General features: G+C 34.9%; 1 protein-coding gene across 2 annotated transcripts in view; it reads right to left on the bottom strand.

Moving 5' to 3' along the window:
* Nucleotides 1-3749: 3749 nt before the first annotated feature.
* Nucleotides 3750-20381, bottom strand: part of LOC135201060 (zwei Ig domain protein zig-8-like) — a 94688-nt gene continuing 78056 nt past the window's right edge. Inside the window, exons 2-8 of one of the 2 annotated variants that reach the window (XM_064229925.1) lie at nucleotides 14666-14778; nucleotides 12937-13115; nucleotides 11704-11763; nucleotides 9349-9510; nucleotides 6785-6922; nucleotides 5789-6002; nucleotides 3750-3991 (exon numbers count right to left, since the gene is read on the bottom strand). In XM_064229925.1, the coding sequence (XP_064085995.1) occupies nucleotides 3849-3991; nucleotides 5789-6002; nucleotides 6785-6922; nucleotides 9349-9510; nucleotides 11704-11763; nucleotides 12937-13115; nucleotides 14666-14778 (1009 nt within the window). In that variant the 3' untranslated portion in view covers nucleotides 3750-3848. The remainder of the gene's footprint in view (nucleotides 3992-5788; nucleotides 6003-6784; nucleotides 6923-9348; nucleotides 9511-11703; nucleotides 11764-12936; nucleotides 13116-14665; nucleotides 14779-20381) is intronic. The other variant, XM_064229926.1, reaches the window with a different exon arrangement.

The following is a 20381-nucleotide window of genomic DNA, read 5'->3' as shown; positions in this document are numbered from 1 at the left end:
TGTTGTTTAATTAAGTGCTCAAGAATGATGCCGTTTCTTTTTATCACAGAAACTAAGTGTTCAGAGACAGGCATTATGCTGCGGCGTCCTTTTTACTTACGATCATCTTGTATGAGGGTGATTGACTAATTATATATTTCATTACATCTTGACCTGAGATTACATTTACTTGAGCATTTAAGTATATGAAAAGTTCATTGAACTTAGTTATGTCAGTTATCACTTTTTCCCTTCGTTCCTCTCTTAAGGGAAAAGTTTCAGGATAAGAGCCTTCATTGAAGAACGGTTTATGGACCGAGAATAGCATGTCCATATCATCAACTCTCTCTCTCTCTCTCTCTCTCTCTCTCTCTCTCTCTCTCTCTCTCTCTCTCTCCAGAGTATGATTATTGACCATAGTTTTCATTGGACAGTGATATAAGGACAGAGATTTTATCACATCAGTCTCTCTCTCTCTCTCTCTCTCTCTCTCTCTCTCTCTCTCTCTCTCTCTCTCCTCATGAAGACTGAAGAGTTTGCGTTTCCACTTTTCACCTGAATCAATGGAGTACCATTTCAAAAGGGAATTGAATTCTACTTCTATCATAAAATATACAATTTATTACATGTTTGTATACAAAATTTCACATGAATGTCATATTAATATATACATATAGTTTGGAAACACCGAAGATTACTTTTGCGAATAATTTTCTTTGTAACACAACATAAAGTTAGCCACCGATGCATTCCTCGAATGCACTCAGTAATCAGAAGAAACAATATGTTTTTTTAATATAATTATGGAATCTAGATATTGAGAGAAAACGTTTACATTGTAGCAACGTATGTCTTTTCGAACGTTTTTGTTAGTTTCTTTTTTAATCTTTACTTTATCCACAATTATTGCAGATGTAAAAGGCAGGACTATGCAGATAACAGAAATAGAACTTTTACTGACAGCAAGATATTCTTTTTTTCTGTTCATTTATAAGGAATGGTTGAAGGTTTTATCAGTACATTAGAGAGTTCGTCACTTGTAGAAATTCGGGCTTACTGTAACTGGCTTTTGAACTTCCGAGAAACTATTGTTTTTTAATGTTTTGCTCATAACTCGAGTTCAGATTTGCCTTGTCCTAGGAGTTACTACAGGAAAAGAACTTAGGTCGAGAGATTTTGCAATTCATCTTCAATCTTACACTGATGCAGTATCACTCAATAGAGTAATCTAAATCAAAACTCTTACATTAAAAATGTAATTATATTACGAAAACATGACTTCGTCAGTCCTTTATTTTTCTTATTGTAAAAGTTGCAATACTTCATTTTCATTTCACGTGCTTTGTGCAATTGCTGATCAGCTGGCCCAAAAGCGAAGGCTATGAACACTGAATATCGTTAACGCAAACATTGAAACATACACTTGACATAACGTGAAACAACTTGACACATATATCGCTGCCCTTTTTTTTTTTTAACGTTTTCGTGAATTCATTGACTCGTTAGTTATTTTCTTTGCGGAGGACTCAAGCTAATGTGTCTGTGAAAGATACACCAAAGACCAAATGGACTCACTGTTTTCAAAGAAAAACATCGAGGAAAATCTGTCTTTGCTTTCATATAAAATGAGAATCACTATCCTTATCGAGAACAGAAAGGGTGGTTCACAAGCATATGATGATGACCAGTTACTATGCAAGGTGAAATCAAATCTTCATCAAAATCACTCTTAGAGGTATAAACCAATATTCCTGACGTGGTAATGAATGAACAGGGTATCCCTATAGTCTGACGCATGTCGCAGGCTACGAAAAGAACAGAGGAGAAAATAAAGTCATTCACCATATCCAAAAAACGTGAATGAAGATCTTGAATGCTGAGAAGAGATGGAAAATCTGCGTTCTAAAGGTTATTTACAAGAAACTGAGAGTTAGACATTGGCTATACATTGAAGATCATTCTTTATTTTTTTTTATTTATTCATTTAATTGGGGGGTGATGGAACCTCATTCTGTCTCGTCATTCCACAGTTCACTCGACATCATCAATCTGAGTTTTTGAATACAAGCTTCCCAATGTGAGACCTTGACAGAAGTCTGGTTCGTTTTGAGGCAAAAGTTGGTGGAACAGGAATGACGAGGGACAGCACAGAGGCCCCAACTGCCTCGTGACAGAAATGAAACGAATCATTTTGACGCCATTATGAGGATTGGAATAATAACTCCCATTAATGCGAAAAATAACAGGATAATCACTAAGATATATATATATATAAATACACTTTCATCCGATCGCTTAACTTGTTCACGGCAGAATTATCACATTCCAATTGATTCGAATTCTAAGGACAAACAATAAGGTAGGATCTGCTACTGAAATATTCAATTTTGTCCTTATTGCTAGTACAAGCTTTTTTTTGGTTTTATGTTTCAAAGGAAAAAAGAACCGAATGATCTTAATTCGATCAAGAATCACTATTCCATTCACATATTATGGCTTTCAAATAGTTATGAACACAGCCACCAACGATGAAACCCAAAAATATTTCTTCTTTTTTTCAGTTTGTTTCTTAATAACTTTATATATATATATATATATATATATATATATATAACATATATATATCTATATTATATATATACAACATACATACATACATACATATATATTATATATTATACATATATATATATATATTATATATAATAGATATATCTATATATACATACTACTACATACAGACATACTATATGATATATATATATATAAATATATATATAATATATAGATATAAATATACATACATATATACAATACACATACATAATATATATAATATTATATACAATATATATGTATATACTATATCATGAGCAGGACTGATGTATAGAAATCTACACAGACAAGTACCCTTTCCTACCATCAGTTTTAAAAACCGGTACGAAGAGCTCGAAACATAATCACATTTGTTTCGATCCTGCGTGTCCATTCCTTGCAAGGGTATAAACGCCCCCTGTTGCACCACTGCAACACCGTACCTCTCCTCCTGAGGGCACGAAGCGGGGTTAGTGTTGAAATGTCGCTGAGAATCACCACCAGCGAACTGAACAACATTTTGAGAACTAAATCTCTGAGGACTCGATCTTCAGCGCTGAAGTCCAGAGTCACTGGTCACGGATTTTTTTATTCTCTCTCTTTCTTTCCTTCTCTTTGACTTCGTTTCCAAGCCTAGTGAAAATCGTCTGCGTTACGTCCAGAGGGGCTCTGGTAGATCAGATTCTCAACAACACTGATATGCCAATATTTCTGTTCTTTTCAGCTTGTCTAGACAGTCCGGAAGTGCTCACTGGACACGAGAGAACAGGCTGCTCCAGAAGACAAACGTCTGTTTTCTCCATGGTGTGGAGTACCCACGCAGACAAGGACACCTACACTTCCACACACCTACTTACACACATGAAAAGAATCTGTTTACCTGCTATAAATCTCTGTATGTTTTCAGGAACGTCAACAGCAGCATTCAAAGAGCGGTTCAGAACAAGATAACAACCACTCTTTTCCTGCAGTCACATTTATTATCTACCAGAATACTGGAGAGGAGTCTCGCTTCGTCCGGGAATGAGGGAGGAAGGGGAGGAGGGAGTGTGGGTGGGAGGGAGGGAGTGGGGAGGGAGGGAGTCTGGTGAGGGGAGGGAGGGGATTTGGGGACGTTGTAGGAGAACGCTGGGGGCGGGGAGGGTCAAGGGGAGAACTGGAGCGTTTTTTTTTGTAAGGGGGGGGGGGGGTGGTAGTGTAAAGGGTTGGGCATCATGGCAAAAGTATTACAATTCCAGTATTTTTTTTTTTTTTTGAGATTATCCTCAGTAGGATCAGGTGCCTGTAATGACGATGAGGTTGCACAGAGCCAGTAGGAGTTGCAAAGTCAGGAGGAGGGAGAAGAAAGAGGTGACTCCATGGAGCAGATTTCCACCGCTTCCTGAGCCCAGTCGCTGGATTGCTGCTGTCTTGTCACCTGGCGAAAGAAAAGACAGATTTATAAATATACACTCATACATACATACACACATATATGTATGTATATATATATATATATATATATATATATATATATATATATATATATATATATATATATATATATATATAATGTACATGGGTCTTGCGGTAAATATGGACAGCAGAGGCAACGAAGATGATTGGTGGGAGCCCATACCTCAGGACCCACCATTGGTTAAAGTGGTATCGGCACTGGATATTTACTGTCAGCTGTACAACAGTACAGTAGAAAATATAAATTTTATCACTGAATTTTTTCTGTGCGCTACAAGGAAAGATTTGTGGCTGTGTGGCATCAAATTATTTTTATTCGCTCAATCACTACTTCTACTGTAAATTAAATTAGTGAATAACAATTTTTTTCTATTTATATTTTTGTGCATTATTTTTGAAAAAAATTCCAATGAAAAATACTTTATATATAAAGTTGTTCTGAATGGAACATTCATTAACTTATATGTCATGTATCTAAACTTTTAATGAATGAAGCCAGATTTGTCGATTTTGCACATAATATATTTAAAAATATTTTATTTCACAGAGAATTGAAAACGGAATATGACAATACATAGTTAACTATATAATTCCTGTCTCTCTCTCTTATAAAGCCACTTCTTTGAAATATATAATATATATATATATATATATATATATATATATATATATATATATATATATATATATATATATAATATATATATATATATATATACATGCATATTGGAAATTACACCCAGTCTATATAGGATATTCCTTTCATTACTTCCTAAAATTCAATAGTAAACATAAATAAATGATGAAACACACACACGCACACGGCACACAAACACACACACACACACACACACAAATATATATATATATATATATATATATATATATATATATATATATATATATATATATATATATATATAATATGAACCACCCTAATACATACATTTAGTATCACAACACAAACACATACGTATGCATAAAAGCCAAAATATATTAGCTCCGCGACGTATACATTATACACTAATAATGAGCGTGGCAGATTAATTTCCTCTCCAATCTTATTACCCTCACTTGCGTATTACATGCAAAGGGTGTCTCTCGAATACACCTTCAAGCAGAATGCATATTACCGAACTTCCACTCATGCAATGAATATTATTCTGTTGCTTTGCCTGAACATTCCACCTATTGCTTCATGGTCTTGGATATTGCAAAGCTAGGACGCTTCCAGTCAACAGGACTGAATTTATCACAAGGTTTACACACACACACACACATACACATACAAACAGACATATACGCACACATTTATATATATATATATATATATATATATATATATATATATATATATATATATTTAGTATGGGATTCAGTATACCTTGTGAATAACTTATACCATATGAATGAAAATTGGCAGATTCACTCATTAGTTTTTCGATTCGTTTTGGTCGCAGGTAATTTTCAAGGTGGAGTGCATTACATATTTAACCTTATTTGTGGTCAGGTGACAATAAATATACACGTACATGCTTATGTATATATATATATATATATATATATATATATATATATATATATATATATATATATATATATATATATATATCCTAATAACTTTCTATTTCAGTAACCTCGTCCAGGATACCCTTAACAGCATAACAGTCACGCTTATGAAACCTTACAGGCAATGAAATTAATCCCATCAAGTCCACCTTCTCGCTCTCTCTCTCTCTCTCTCTCTCTCTCTTCCTACCTTCAGACACGTAAACATTGACGGAGGACGGCTTCGTGTTGCTGGTGCTGCAGTTGTAGACGCCCGAGTCCTTGAAACTGGCGTTGCTGATGGTGAGCCTGGAGGAGGTGAAGTCGGAGTCGTCCATCGTGACCGTGATGCCTCCTCGGGACTGGTCGTAGTTGATCATGTTGTCGTTGTGGTACCACAAGATGAACTGCGGCGGGATCAGGCTCTGCGGCAGGAGGTGTGGGTTGGTGTTAGGCATCCTTATTTAAATGTCTGTACGTGTGTATATATATATATATATATATATATATATATATATATATATATATATATATATATATATATATATATATATATATATATATAGTATATATATATATATATATATATATATATATATATATATATATATACACACATACATACCTATAGCTATCTATTTATCTATCCAACTATATATATATATAAATATATATATATATATATATATATATAATATATATATATATATATATATATATATATATATATATATATAATGCAACGTAATCTGATACAGGAGTTTTAGTAATTAAAATATTTCAGTACAGTTTGTTGCACAACAATTTTTTTTATATATTGCTGTTCTAGTTCAGTCATGTAATTTGAATAATTTTTAATTTAACGCGACGGTCATAAATGTTACTTTGATATTTGAATTTAAATACTTAAGAATGAAAATTAAGTAAATGATTTAAAGTGAGTTAAATTTCCAAAATAAGTGAACGAAACTGGAATAATAAAATTTCACTAATGACAGTGATAAACAGGACGTTGAAAATTTAACAATATTGAAGAATATCAATGAAAAAGAATATTTAATAAGATACACAAAAGCCTTTGATGATGAAGAGAGGAAAATGAGAAAGTCTCTATTAGAAAAATGAAGGCCCTCTCCTTCATGAATTTCACAAGTGGGGTGAGGGTGGGGGTGGTAGTGGGGGCGGGGGCGTGTTTGGGGAGACTTACCCCTTGAATAATGCAGAGCAAGGAAATGGTTGATCCCGACTGGACATGCAGCTCTGAGGAACCGCCGGAAATGACCGCTTCCGGCACGACTACTTTCAAGTTAACTAGGTAGCCGTATCTCCCCGTCTTCGTCGATACCTGGCCATTGGGTGGAGAGGTTGGGGTTAGATGGCTGTCCACCAAATTGATCGACATTTCAAGTTTTTTGTTTTCTGGTTCTCTCTCTATCCAGGAAATTTGGTTGTAATAGGTTTTGTTCTCTCTCTCTCTCTCTCTCTCTCTCTCTCTCTCTCTCTCTCTCTCTCTCTGTATTTGGTGATATGTATGGGTTAGGTATTTATCCAGGAAATTTTATGCTGACAAGTTTCAGTATTTTGTTTGCCTGTAAGGTTGGGGGTTACTCACTGTGTGTGTGTGTGTGTGTGTTGCCATTCCGTTTGTAGAAGAGACGTTTGACTGAATGCGAGTTATAGTTAAGTAGAAAAACATAGCTCTGAAGGACTAATAAATATGCATAATTAAAAATCATTGGACTTATCACTTGTTACTCATACTCTCATCCATCTTTTCTCTTTCCATTCCCCTGCTCTAGTAACTCAAAATGTCCTTGGGTTGTTTGGCCTAATTCTCATGTCAGTTACATAATCCAGTAAAGTGGTGAATAATTAGTTATTAAAGACTGGTCTCCGTTATATAAACGACAACCCATGTGTGTTTTAGCGAACTACATAATAAGCAAAATTACGATAAGATATTCTTACATTGTCTGTTTTTTTTAAAGGCACTGAGAGCTACATAGTATATTAAACGTGCAGCGAAGAAATGCTCCTTGACCAACTCAAAGACTTCTAGAATGATACACGCACGTTTCACATCTACGTATAACACACACTGGTTCACGCACATTTACAGTGCGCGCGCGCGTGTGTGTGTGTTGTTGGCGTGTTTAATTCCCTAAACCTTTTAGAACTCTTTGAAGTGCCTTTACTTTTTCTCAATTTTTCGTGGAAACTCTCAAACTTCGGCCCATTTTATCTCGACTTCTAAAACCAAGCACTTTATAGTGGTCTTCGTCGTGTAGCAAATGCTAAAAACGGCCTGAGTTCTGTGGAAAAAATCGCATATCCAGACAATTACCAAACTTGGCGAATGACTCTTTCTCGACTTAGTTTCATTGTATTACTTCGTATGCCATAGCTTGAGGTTAACATATCAGGAAGTCTAGAAACGGTTGATATTTTGGGGTTAATGTTTTGAGTAGATGGTGCACTTTCAGAAGTTTCTCGTGGATATATGGTTTTATGTTCTCTCCTTGGAATTGGGCTTTGCAAAATTGCCCTCAAGGGCTGATCCATTGCTGAAGCCGTAGTATTTCAAAAGTTTGTGGAGTTTCTGCACGCTATTAGAATGGCAAGTCTACTCAACAAAACCTTTTGACAGAAACTTGCAGACATTTTAAGCAATCTCTCTCTCCTCTCTCTCTCTCTCTCTCTCTCTCTCTCTCTCTCTCTCTCCACACACACACACACATACATATATGTAGTTTTCATATTATATATCACTATAAAAACACCAGTGTCTGCAAACAGTTATATTTAATGAATTTTATTCATTTGGGTTTCATAACAATATATTTGAATGTTTATTTTTATAAAAAAAATTCTTATCCTTTGGAGTGTAAAGAATTGAATCATAAAAATCAGTAAATGACATAAAATTATATTTCCTTCGTTTAAGCACACTATCTGTGCAACCAAACCAAACTGGCAATTTAAATTCAACAAACTGAACGCGTAAAAACGCAGAACTTATTTTTTCACCTTCATAAAAAAACCATTGTTGTTTGGGTTAGACGACTCACTATCAACGTCCTTCATGGTAAAAATGCGACCGTTAATCAATGACAATGCGTTGCAGTAAGTTACAGAACTGCTGTGGACCTTTAGACTACAAACTACCAACCGAGAAGTTCTGTGGACCTTTAAACTGGAACCTACCATCTGAGGAATTCTGTGGACCTTTAAACTAGAACCTACCAAACGAGAAGTTCTGTGGACCACTAAACTAGAACCAACCAACCAAGAACTACTGTGAACTTTTAAACTAGAACCTACCAACCGAGAAGTTCTGTGGACCTTTAAACTAGAACCTACCAATCGAGAGGTTATGTGGACTTTAAAATTAGAACCTACCAACCAAAAAGTTCTCTGTAGACCTTTAAACAAAAACCTGACAACCGAGAACTACTGTGGTAATTTTTATACTACAACTTACAAACCGAAAGTTCTGTGAAATTTAAACTAGCACCCCCAGCTTCAAACTACAACTTACCACTGAGAAGATCTGTGGACCTTTAAATTACCACTCACCAACCGAGAACTACGATGGATCTTTAGACTACATCCTACCAACTGAGACGTTCTGTGAACCTTTAGACTACAACCTACCAACCTTGAACTTCTGTGGACCTTTATGCTACAAACCTACAAACCCCGACAGCTGAAAATAGCATAAAATTAGAAAAGGAATGAACAACTGGTTTGCATACTCTTGTTCTCTCTCACCTGGCACTCATAAGCACCTTCGTCTCTCTCCTGGACGAACTTGATCTGAAGGGCCCAGTCGTCCGAATCCTCGGGCCTGACGACGCTGAAGCGCTGGTCACGGCTGTACGTTAGGAGACCGGAAGACAGGACGTTGTAGTCGCGCCTTCGGATCCAGGAGACCTGTTGGTCAGCAAAGAGAAAAAGAGAATTTATTCTATGACTGCAACTCTACTTTGCTCTGGGGCAAAGCGGACGTATTCGTTTACATTGTTACTTGGAATGGAAAAATCTGTAAGAAAGGCTCTTGACTTTGTTGTAGTGAATTCAGTGTTTGCTGGTGAATTCATCTTTAGAGGTGCCCTTCCACAATTCATTGTTACGAAAACCAACACGTTATATGACGCACAGTAAAACGATACTGACACGCACACTTATAAATATCTGTCACAGTTGTCATGAAAATCGGATAAGATCCTAACCTGAACACACTCTCCTTCTCTGATTAGTAGGAACCTAAAGAAGTCCTTATCCCTTAAACGCTAAGAAACTCTTTATAATGTTTTATGTACATTAGCACAACCATTAGTCTTCTAAAAGGAGTGCACACTATTTCGAAATGAAAAAAATCTTTCATTCTTCTTTTGTTTGACTTCTACTCTATACATGTATAGTCCTTCTTCGTTGTAAATATCTATATATATATATATATATATATATATATATATATATATATATATATATATATTATATATATATATATATATATATATATATATATATATTAGCTCACCAACCCGGCGCTGCCAAGGAAAACTGAATGACAACTCATAAACTCCTCTCTCTCTCTCTCTCTCTCTCTCTCATCTCTCTCTCTCTCTCTCTCTCTCTCTCTCTCTTCAAACCTGTAAAATTGTCAAAAGTAAAGAGTCATTCAGATGATGATTATCAACTTGCACGTATACAAAGTTGAACACCCTTTTGTTAATAAATACATACGAAATGTCTTAAATATCCTCCTAATCATCAGCTGCCAAATCCTATAGATGGTGCATTACATGGACATAAGAGAATCGATTTCAGACAAGGCCTCCTCATATTTTTGTTGTCATGCCCTGTTCTCCAGAGACAGTGCTTTTTATATTTGAATCATGGCATAATGTTAAAAACTTTCCCGAAAAATAAAAGATGTGAAAGGTAATGTAACTGAATCACAGATGATGTTCAATGTGTATTTGTGCGAGACATGTGAAGAACATGGACATTAACATGTGAAGGGTGAAGACACAGTGTCTTTCTTCGTTCAGTTTTGACGAAGCGAATGATGCTCATGTCATACGTAAACAACACTGTAATAAGCCCCTGTGACGAACGGAGGTTCCATATTGCAGTACCTCCAGGCCAATATTAGTTTGCATAATGAAGTACTTCCAGACTGATATCAATTTACATAGTTATCATCCTGTTAAACCCGATGATAAACGTGAAAAGGCGTCTTGTGTTTCCTAATTAATCTCCTGTTTGGGTAAAATAACTAATGACTGTGTCATCTGATAGGTGCAATACCAACCCGATGTTTTTGAATTGAGGTTTTCAGTATATTCATTTTACAATTGTCGAATCATTCAAACTATTCCGTTTCTCGTTATTTTTATTCAGAGACACAAGTGAGTTACTCATTTCAACGAAATTCGCTTTAAAGAAAGTCTTATTGTATAATAATAATAATAATAATAATAATAATAATAATAATAATAATAATAATAATAATAATAATAATACAATTACCCTGTTTGAACATTGTCCTCTTGGTGGGGCCATCATGAACACTAGGTAGCCAATAAGCATGGTCGAATGTTTGTACATTTCTGAATAACAAGAGTGACTGCTATAAAGGAAATTTGGGTGACAGCTCTAAATCTTCTGATCGTTAGTTCCTCAGGCAAATCCTTTTTGCACTGTGCAATAAGCCTTATCAGCATGCTAAACGTCAAAAAGTTGCGTGTTAGGTAAGGTTTAAACAAAAATACCCGCGCCAAGTACTACGATGGGACCGGGGATTACGAAACCAAAATTATGAAAGGGGAACGGAAAATGACAGCCATATTACGAACATCTGCGCCAAATAATAATAATAATGATAAAAAAAAAACAGTTGGAAGCACATTGTGGAAACTATCGAAATAAATTAATTTTATAAGGATGGTAACTGCTAGCCCAATGAACAGGATAAAAATCACTCACTAAACACAACTGGAGGACGGACAAGAAACATGGTAAATAGAATCGCAAGACATAGAAGACACCCAATAGTGGTATGTTTGGTGCTATACTTGGATACATCGATACGAACAGTGAACCGGGCGTAGCACAAACCTTGAATAATTCTTCCTGGGACTCATCACCATCACCTTTTGAAGCAGACTGACTAGTCACCTGCAAAAGAGTGTCCCTGAGACTCATTCCTAAGACTCGTCCCTACGATTAGAAAGTTTCAGGGGAAATGTAGCTGTAATGTTTACGTGTATTGTCACGGGATGGGAGACGGAGTCATTTTTTGCTTGGAGGGGAAAGAATCGTACACATTTTAGAATAAACGCTAACCTCTACTTTCAAAGATGATGAATGGAATTTTGAATATCCTTTTATGCACTTTATTTACATTTCTTCTTCTACATGACAACCTAAAGAATGCCTCAGGGAAAGTTCGGGTAATCCATTTCACTAACATTGACGTTTTTTCATCTACCTGATGACCTAAGGGATTTCTCATCATTTTATAACCATTTAAAGTCCCATAAATCTAAAATATTGCTGATTGTGTCTATAACCAACAGTTTGCTATTATTTTGAATTGTTCATTCCATTTAGGATAAGGGTGCCTTGCTTAGGGATGTTATTTCTACCAAAAGCCCACCAGATTCGATTCGAAGAGAACATATATATATATATATATTATATATATATATATATATATATATATATATATATATATATATATATATATAGATATATCATATATATATATATATATATATATATATATATATTATATATATATATATATATATATAATAATATATATATATATATATATATATATATATTATATATATATATATATATATATATATAGATATATAATATATATATATATATATATATATATATATATAGATATATATATATATATATATATATATATAATTACATATACATATACATATATATCATATATATATATATATATATATATACTATATATATATATATAATATACCATATATACATTTCATTAAACATTTAAAATATCCTAAATTTATATGTAATAACATTCTACATTCTTTCCCAACACATTTTTGCTATCAGTTGTAATAAGAAAGTTCGTAATAAAATAATAGAACACAGCATTTCCAGCGGGAATTTTTCAATGACCACAGGAGACGACGAGACTTTCCTTTTCCTGCAACAAGGAAACGTGTCATTAAGGAAACGTGTCATTAAATCATTGTTAGAAAATGAGAAAATCAGCCTTGCGAGAGTCATCTTAAGTTTAGGAAGAGTAAGAAAAATGACTACTGGTAAGTACAACACTTCCACTTGACAAACCTGCTTATCTGCCATATTTCTGACATGGCAGTGCAAGAAGGTGGTTGAGCCAATCTGCGCCGTCTGGTTGGTCACTGTGACGTTTTCTAGACTGGCCACCACTATGCCTCTCTGGCCCAAAATGTTGCCCTTCTCCGGGTCCCACATCCGCTGTGGGTTCTCTGTCCCTTCGGCGAAGGCTGGGAAGGAAAATGGCAGGTCTTAGAATTGAAGCATTCGCATACAGTTCACACACAACATTGTTTGTCTATTATCTATTACTTCCAAAAAACTAATTTATATCTTGTATGGGGATGTAATATATATCATATATGAGGATACAGTGGTGATGATTTATGATATAGAGAAAGCTTTGATAACTCCACATATTTGTTTTTCATAGATAGTGAATATTCGTAATTAAGGTATGTGTAATAATTAAACCTTAGTATAACTGGGCATTTTCATAATAAACCATTGAATCAAGATAGTTTTTGAAAATCATTTCATTCCAAGGCTTTTTGGCAAAAAAAAAAAAAAAAATGTAACTTTTGTAGGGAAACTGGATTGTTGGTGTGCATTTAAGTTAATGTAGAAACAGCAATACAATTCGACCGTCTAACCTTTGTTGTATTGACAAATTTAACTTTTAACTCTGCTCTTGCCATGCACAGTAAAACTTTACTTAAGAAATATAACATTTATGAAAATCTACTTAGAATTGTCTATAAGTCCAATGTAACAGCATTATAATTTCGTGCATTTGGAGCAGCCTTGACACAAGTAGCCCATTGTACTTTCGTTCATTCGGACACAAAGCCCTGTTATCTAGCTCATTCCAGAACTGTAGAACTAATACAGTTTAAAAAGCCCTATTATGTCGTCCATTCCAGAAATGTTGAACTAATAAAGATTAAACATTCAGAAAACAATAATTATAGAGCAACAAAAAACAGTTCAAATGTGCTGTCAGTGAACTGAACTGAAGCTGAAAAAATAGAGACGAGTAGGACCCATCTGAGAAAAGAGGCGAAAACATTGGATTATAAGTAGAGAGGACTTATGGTGACCTAAGAGGAGTAGAACAAAAACAGTCAGATCAGGTTACATAGCAGTCCCCCACTCGAGATGATGAGAGACGAAGGAGCGAGTTGACACAAGAGATTATGACAACAAAAGACAAATTTGATGGCTCTATGTCATGAAGAGGGTTGGCTCGTGGCTGTGAAGGATTGTTGACAAGAGCTCGAGCGAAGATAAGGAAAGGGGTAGAGGAAGGGAAGCGAAAAATACCGAGAAACAAGATGATCAAAGCAGAAAAATAAAGAAGTAATTAGACGGAGGTTTAAAAAACGAATTAATAATAGAATTAATGTTGAAAGAATTTATGGAAAATGATACTTTTAATCATAGACAAGATGTAATACAAATTATACAGCAAAAAATCTTTCATTAAGTTATTCTGATTATATATATATATATGTATGTATATATATATATATATATATATATATATATATATATATATATATATATATATATATATATATATATGTCATAAATATGTATCTATATAGGAGAGTAACACAACAACTGCATCATTATCAATTCGTGAGTGATCTAAAGAGTGAACTTAGTTTAAACTATTAATGTTGAATTAAGAAAAACATACAAGTTCACTCCCTTCTATTAAAAATCTTCTTCAATAATTGGACAAGAAGACTGAGTGGGAATGAGAGCTTTTAATTACCTGGTTCGTTCTGATAAGCGCAGCTCGTCTGCCACAGCGCCGCCAAAGAGATGAAGGTCATCCATATTCTCAGAGTCATTCCGGGGAATTTTGTATATTCCACGAAACTCGACCTGGAAGGCAAAAGACGAAATGGATTATTGAAGTGTTTGCAACCATATGCAAGGAAAAGTGACACCTATGGTAGGAATACCACTCATAACAGACAACATGTAGCCTTATTAAGCAATACAGTATTCTTCTGCCCCCAATAAAGACATATTTATAATTGAAGTTTTTTCTTCGTCTCAAACTTGACGCATCGTTTAACGCAGTGATGAAAACAGCATTTATTGGTAACATAAGATATCACGACCGCTTCGCAAAAGCAAAATATTTTCATTCATAAACTTTATTTTGTGATGTCTAACACATGCAAATTTTCCACAAAATGAAAATCGAAAAAAATCATTATTCATGACTAATGAATAAGTTTTTCCTTTATTCATATTGTGAATAACCCACTTCTTTCCATATTTTTAGACAAACGCTATAATTATTCCTGTATGGTTTGCAATATGAAAGTTATTCAAAACATGAAAACGGAAGGAAAAAAAATTATTCACCATGACTGATAAGTCATAATTTTTCCTTCCTTTTCATATTGGGAATCATGTGCTTATTTACATATTCTAAGATGAACGCGCTACATGATTTGAATAAGAGGTTTGAAATTCATTTCTCAAGAAGGGTTTGAACTCGTGTCTTCAAGAGTGGTAGGATTGTCGGAGCTTGACCGAACCCACTGCGGGAGACAATCAAAGCTTTTACTTAACCTCCGCTCCGGTACCATTTTTCCATTCTTGTTGTTAAAACAATCTTAACTAGTAGTGCAATCTTTAGATCCATGCACTTAATCTCGTTTAATTTTTTTATAATATCCCTTTACCTTGCTCTCCAACCACTCACTTTTCACAATCTTACATGATAAAGGCCAGACTGCTCCAGTACTTGCCATGGCAGCCTAGATCTCATAAAGTAAAAAGAAACTTTATGTATATTCTATATATATGTAGAGTCTAGTGGTTACTTTTACCAGATACATATGTAAATGTAATAGCCACAATGCCCTCTTAACTTGTCAAATTCTTCGCTATTTTTTGGATACGCTTGTCACTACAAAGCCTCGAGATCCCACTTCAAAGAATTATGAAAGAAATCATGATGTCCGTTTACCGATACCGGTAGTTGGAAAAGAACCCGGGTTACCATAATCACAACGAGGTCACGTTGCCGACCTATGGCTATTTCATTTACATAGGTATCTGGTAAAAAGTGACCAGTAGATTCTATATATAATATATATATATATATATATAATATATATAATATATATATATATATATATATATATATGTGTGTGTGTGTGTGTGTGTGTGTGTGTGTGTGTGTGTGTGTGTGTGTGTGTGCGCGTTTGTATAATAGAGAGAGAGAGAGAGAGAGAGAGAGGAATGAGAAACTAAAACGTAATATTTTCATTCCTGAGTAATGAACATCTGGTATTGAAGTCGAGAGATTTCATAGCCTGCAGCTCGGCTTCACATTAATCGAAGAATTACCGAGGGCCTCTTACCGTCTTCCCGGAGGGCTCCAGCCTAATGGCGACCGGGCCCTGTAATCACTCTCTCTCTCTCTCTCTCTCTCTCTCTCTCGCGCCTCTCTCTCTCTCTCCAAGGAATTTTCTTGACGTTAGTTCCTTCAAGCACATGATTATTTGGTACTTTTAGTGCAACCTCTCTTCCTCTCCATATATTCACCAGTTTCTAAGTTTTCCATAAACTTATCCCTAGTAAATCACCCTCCATTCTCTCCATCCAAAAACCCCACTGTTCCCTCTTTTTCTTCACTTCTACCTTTATTGGCGTTTCTCAACTTTTCATTTCTTCCTACTTCAAGTATATTATTACGCAAACAGCTCATCTTCCTAGCATCAACCAAAACTTTTATTGGCAGCCGAAATTTATAAATAATTCGCAGAAAAGGAGTTGGCCCCATATTCCCATTGTGCATTCGAAGACCTTTTCTTACAAACACACACACACACACACACACACACACACATTATATATATACATATATATATATATATATATATATATATATATATATATATATATATATATATATATATATATATATATATATATATATATATATATATATTATATATATATATATATATATATACTATATATATATATATATATATATATATATATATATATATATATATATATATATAATTTGAGAGAGACAGAGAGAAACAGAGAGGTAATAATGAAAAATATCGGATGTCCTTGGAAACCTTGCATGAAATATTGAAAAAGAAAAAAAAAAAATGCGGCTTTACCCCAACCACGTGGAAAAGGCTCCTGACGATTATCGCACTGAGAGGACGGACGGATCCTCGTCGGCGCACACCCTCGGATATGCGACCTAATATTTAACGGGTCTGTTGACCTTGATCCTAGAGTGGCCCCAGAGTCCCAGAAGCTGCCGGCAGCGTACCCACCAGGCGCCACTTCCTGAGCTGCCAAGTGGCCGAACAGAAGGGATGTCTATCACCCCGAGGTCAAACTCGAGAGCCATTGTCCTCATCCTCCATTACAAAGGAGCCCCAAAGACCCTGGCTCTCTCAGGAGGAGCCATCATTAAGCCTACTTCACTTACAAAAGGGCCCTCGGACTCGAAGCCACGTCCTGAAAAGGCATCGGTCAAATAAAAGTTTCGTATATATGTACATGTATATATATATATCTAGACAGACAGCGTGAGGTATTCGCCACAAAAGCGAGCATTCCAGCCTTTGATTCTCGAGGAGACGAATATGACACAAGATGTCAGACTCTCCTGGCTTATGTGCATGCTGTCTCTTCTGTTTATTATTATTATTATTATTATTATTATTATTATTATTATTATTATTATTATTATTATTATTCAGAAGATGAACCCTAACCATGTGGAACAAACGCCACTGACTTGAAAGTCAAGCTCCCAAAGAATATTACGGTGTTCATTAGGATGAAGTAAGAGGTAAAGGGAAATTCGGAAAGAAGAGATCTCGGTCATTTAAAAAAAAAATAAATGAAATAAATTCACTCGCAATGGTTCCTGCTATCAGACCCGAGATTATGTGGTCCTATGTAGTGAAGCGTTTCTTACCTTCGCCAATTGTCATTCTTCAATACCTTCCCCGTACTGATATACCCTATCTTCCTTCCATACAGATCATCCAGAACTAGTTCCTCTCTCGCTCTCGCTCTCTCTCTCTCTCTCTCTCTCTCTCTCTCTCTCTCTCTGTGACTTCTATTCCCTGCCCTCATTTCTCTTTCTCTCGGCTCTCACACTCATGCCCCCTCCGTCTACTCGTTTAAAATCTCGACCTCATTACTCCCCCGGCCACTATTATATCGCGGTCGATGTTGCTCTAACCCGCCCGATGAAATACGAAGAAAAAAAAGAGAGAAAGAAGAAAAAAAGGCGACCGGAAGGCCAGGAAAGAAAACGCAATGAAAAATCCGGCTGGAATTGAAGGTCTTCTGGAAAGGTTTATCAATGGGGGCTTTTCCATGACAGTTTCAACACCGTCTCACACTCTCACGCCTTTTCTCTTTCGCCCTCTTATTCTCTGCCCCTCTCTCTTTCTTATTCTACACTTCTTTCTTATTCTCGCCTCCCCTCTAAATCTCTCCTCTCTTATTTTCTCTTTCTATTATTCTCTCTTATACTCTGCTTCTCTGTTTCTCTCTCTCTCTTATTCACTCTTATCCTCTCTTTCTCGTATTTACTCTTTCTCCTAAACGCTCTTTCTCTCTCTTATTTTCTCTTTCTCTTTTTTCTTTCCTGCTGCATTAAGAAAAAATAATCCCATACCAACATATTTTATCATGTTTCTTAATCGTTAGATTTTTCGGAAGATTATTACTCCCTCTCTCACTTTCATTCCTCCAACACCCACAAATAAACCTTACAGAACATATTTACTTTCTCTCGTTATTTTCATTCCATAATTAATTTTCTGTTACTTCAGTCGTATATGTTACTAGCTCCCTGTTCTAAAACTAATGCAAGTAAGCGACATCACTGACCAGTGTCAATTTTTTTATTTTTTCGTAGTTTATAGATTTTCCTTCTCGTTTATCGAATTAAGTCACAATGACCTTTAATAAATATTTTTCGCTTACTCGGGGAGTAAGCCTACAAGCTACTTTGTTGATGTTGTTGTTGTTGTTGTTGTTCTTGTGGGGCTAGTAAGAAAGGTCTATGGGAGAGACTAAAAGGGTCTGAAAAAGGTATTTCGCGTTGAGTTAAAGATACAGGAATTTTAGGATGGAATATTCATGATTTATTTATTAGTATGAAAATGTAAAAAATAAATAACGAGCATGTTAAATAGTACATAAAAATGATTTCTAATAGAATATATTTCTTCTAATTTTCGTTGGTGAAACAAGGCTCTATTTGACCGTAAGATTTTAGCACGTTTTAATTTACGTTAAAAGTTGGGAATGTAATGTTTAAAACTTATGCTTCAAGGGAAAATCTTGCACACGTCCCGATTACGCTGGAGGTCTGGTCACGCCTTATATAATCTAGATTAGGACGTAGTCCTATGCTTGAAATAAGTATGTGGTCTTGTTTTGAGAGAGTCAATACTGATTTGCCTAGGACTGACAGCAGCGCACTTGAAGGATGATGGCTCAGAGATATTTTACAGCAAGTGTCATTGCATCATCCAACAATATGGTAGTTCCTAAAGGCTCTAAAAAGAGAGCGGGATTTGCAAGACATTTATATTGTAAAAGTAAAAGCAGGGAGGCAAACTATGAAGAGTTCCAAGAAATACCGTCACTTCAATGAAAGGCTAAAGACATTAGTGGCAACCTTTGACAAGTATTCAGCAGTAGAGAATTTGCGCGCAGTAGCACATAACTTGCTTTTATAAGTAAATTTTATTTTATCAAGAATATATTTCAATAGATATTTTTTATTTCAAATAATTTTCTTTTGCGTATTTGTTTTTTTTTTCTTGTTACACTTTTGTTTGAATAAGGAATTTTGCATTTCGAACAATTATCATTTCTTATAATTGTCTTTTCGAATAACATTCTAACAATTTTCCATTAGAATAAATGTTTTTCGAATATCTGTGTTCGAATAATTTTTTCCGAATAATTGTTTTCGAACAATGTTCACATAACCATGTCTACAAAGTGGAAAAGCATCTTTAAGAAATAATGTAAAACGGCATTTCCCATCTCCACGTAAATGCAGCATATTAAAAATAACAGTACGAGCAAAATGCATTATGCAAATAATTTCATCTTCATTCAGAAGCTTTGCACTGAGCTCGTTCAACTCATTTGGAGTCAGGATTTTGGCAATGATATGTCTCTCTTTATGCAATCAGAGTAATGAAGAGAAATGCCTCGGAGGTGCAAAGAAATGAGGGCATCAGTTGCTTGAGAAGAGATATGTCAGTCACAGAGGGTCATTTTCCAATCCTCCGACGATATCGCTTCAAGCTGAGGTAGCAGCATTGTATTCAATATATATATATTATATATATATATATATATATATATATATATATATATATATATATATATATATATATATATAATATATATACTATAATATATATATATACTATATATATATATATTATATATAT

The sequence above is a fragment of the Macrobrachium nipponense genome, chromosome 27 (assembly GCF_015104395.2).
Source record: "Macrobrachium nipponense isolate FS-2020 chromosome 27, ASM1510439v2, whole genome shotgun sequence".
Classification (NCBI taxonomy): Eukaryota; Metazoa; Arthropoda; class Malacostraca; order Decapoda; family Palaemonidae; genus Macrobrachium; species Macrobrachium nipponense.
This window is presented reverse-complemented; position numbering and strand designations above follow the sequence as displayed.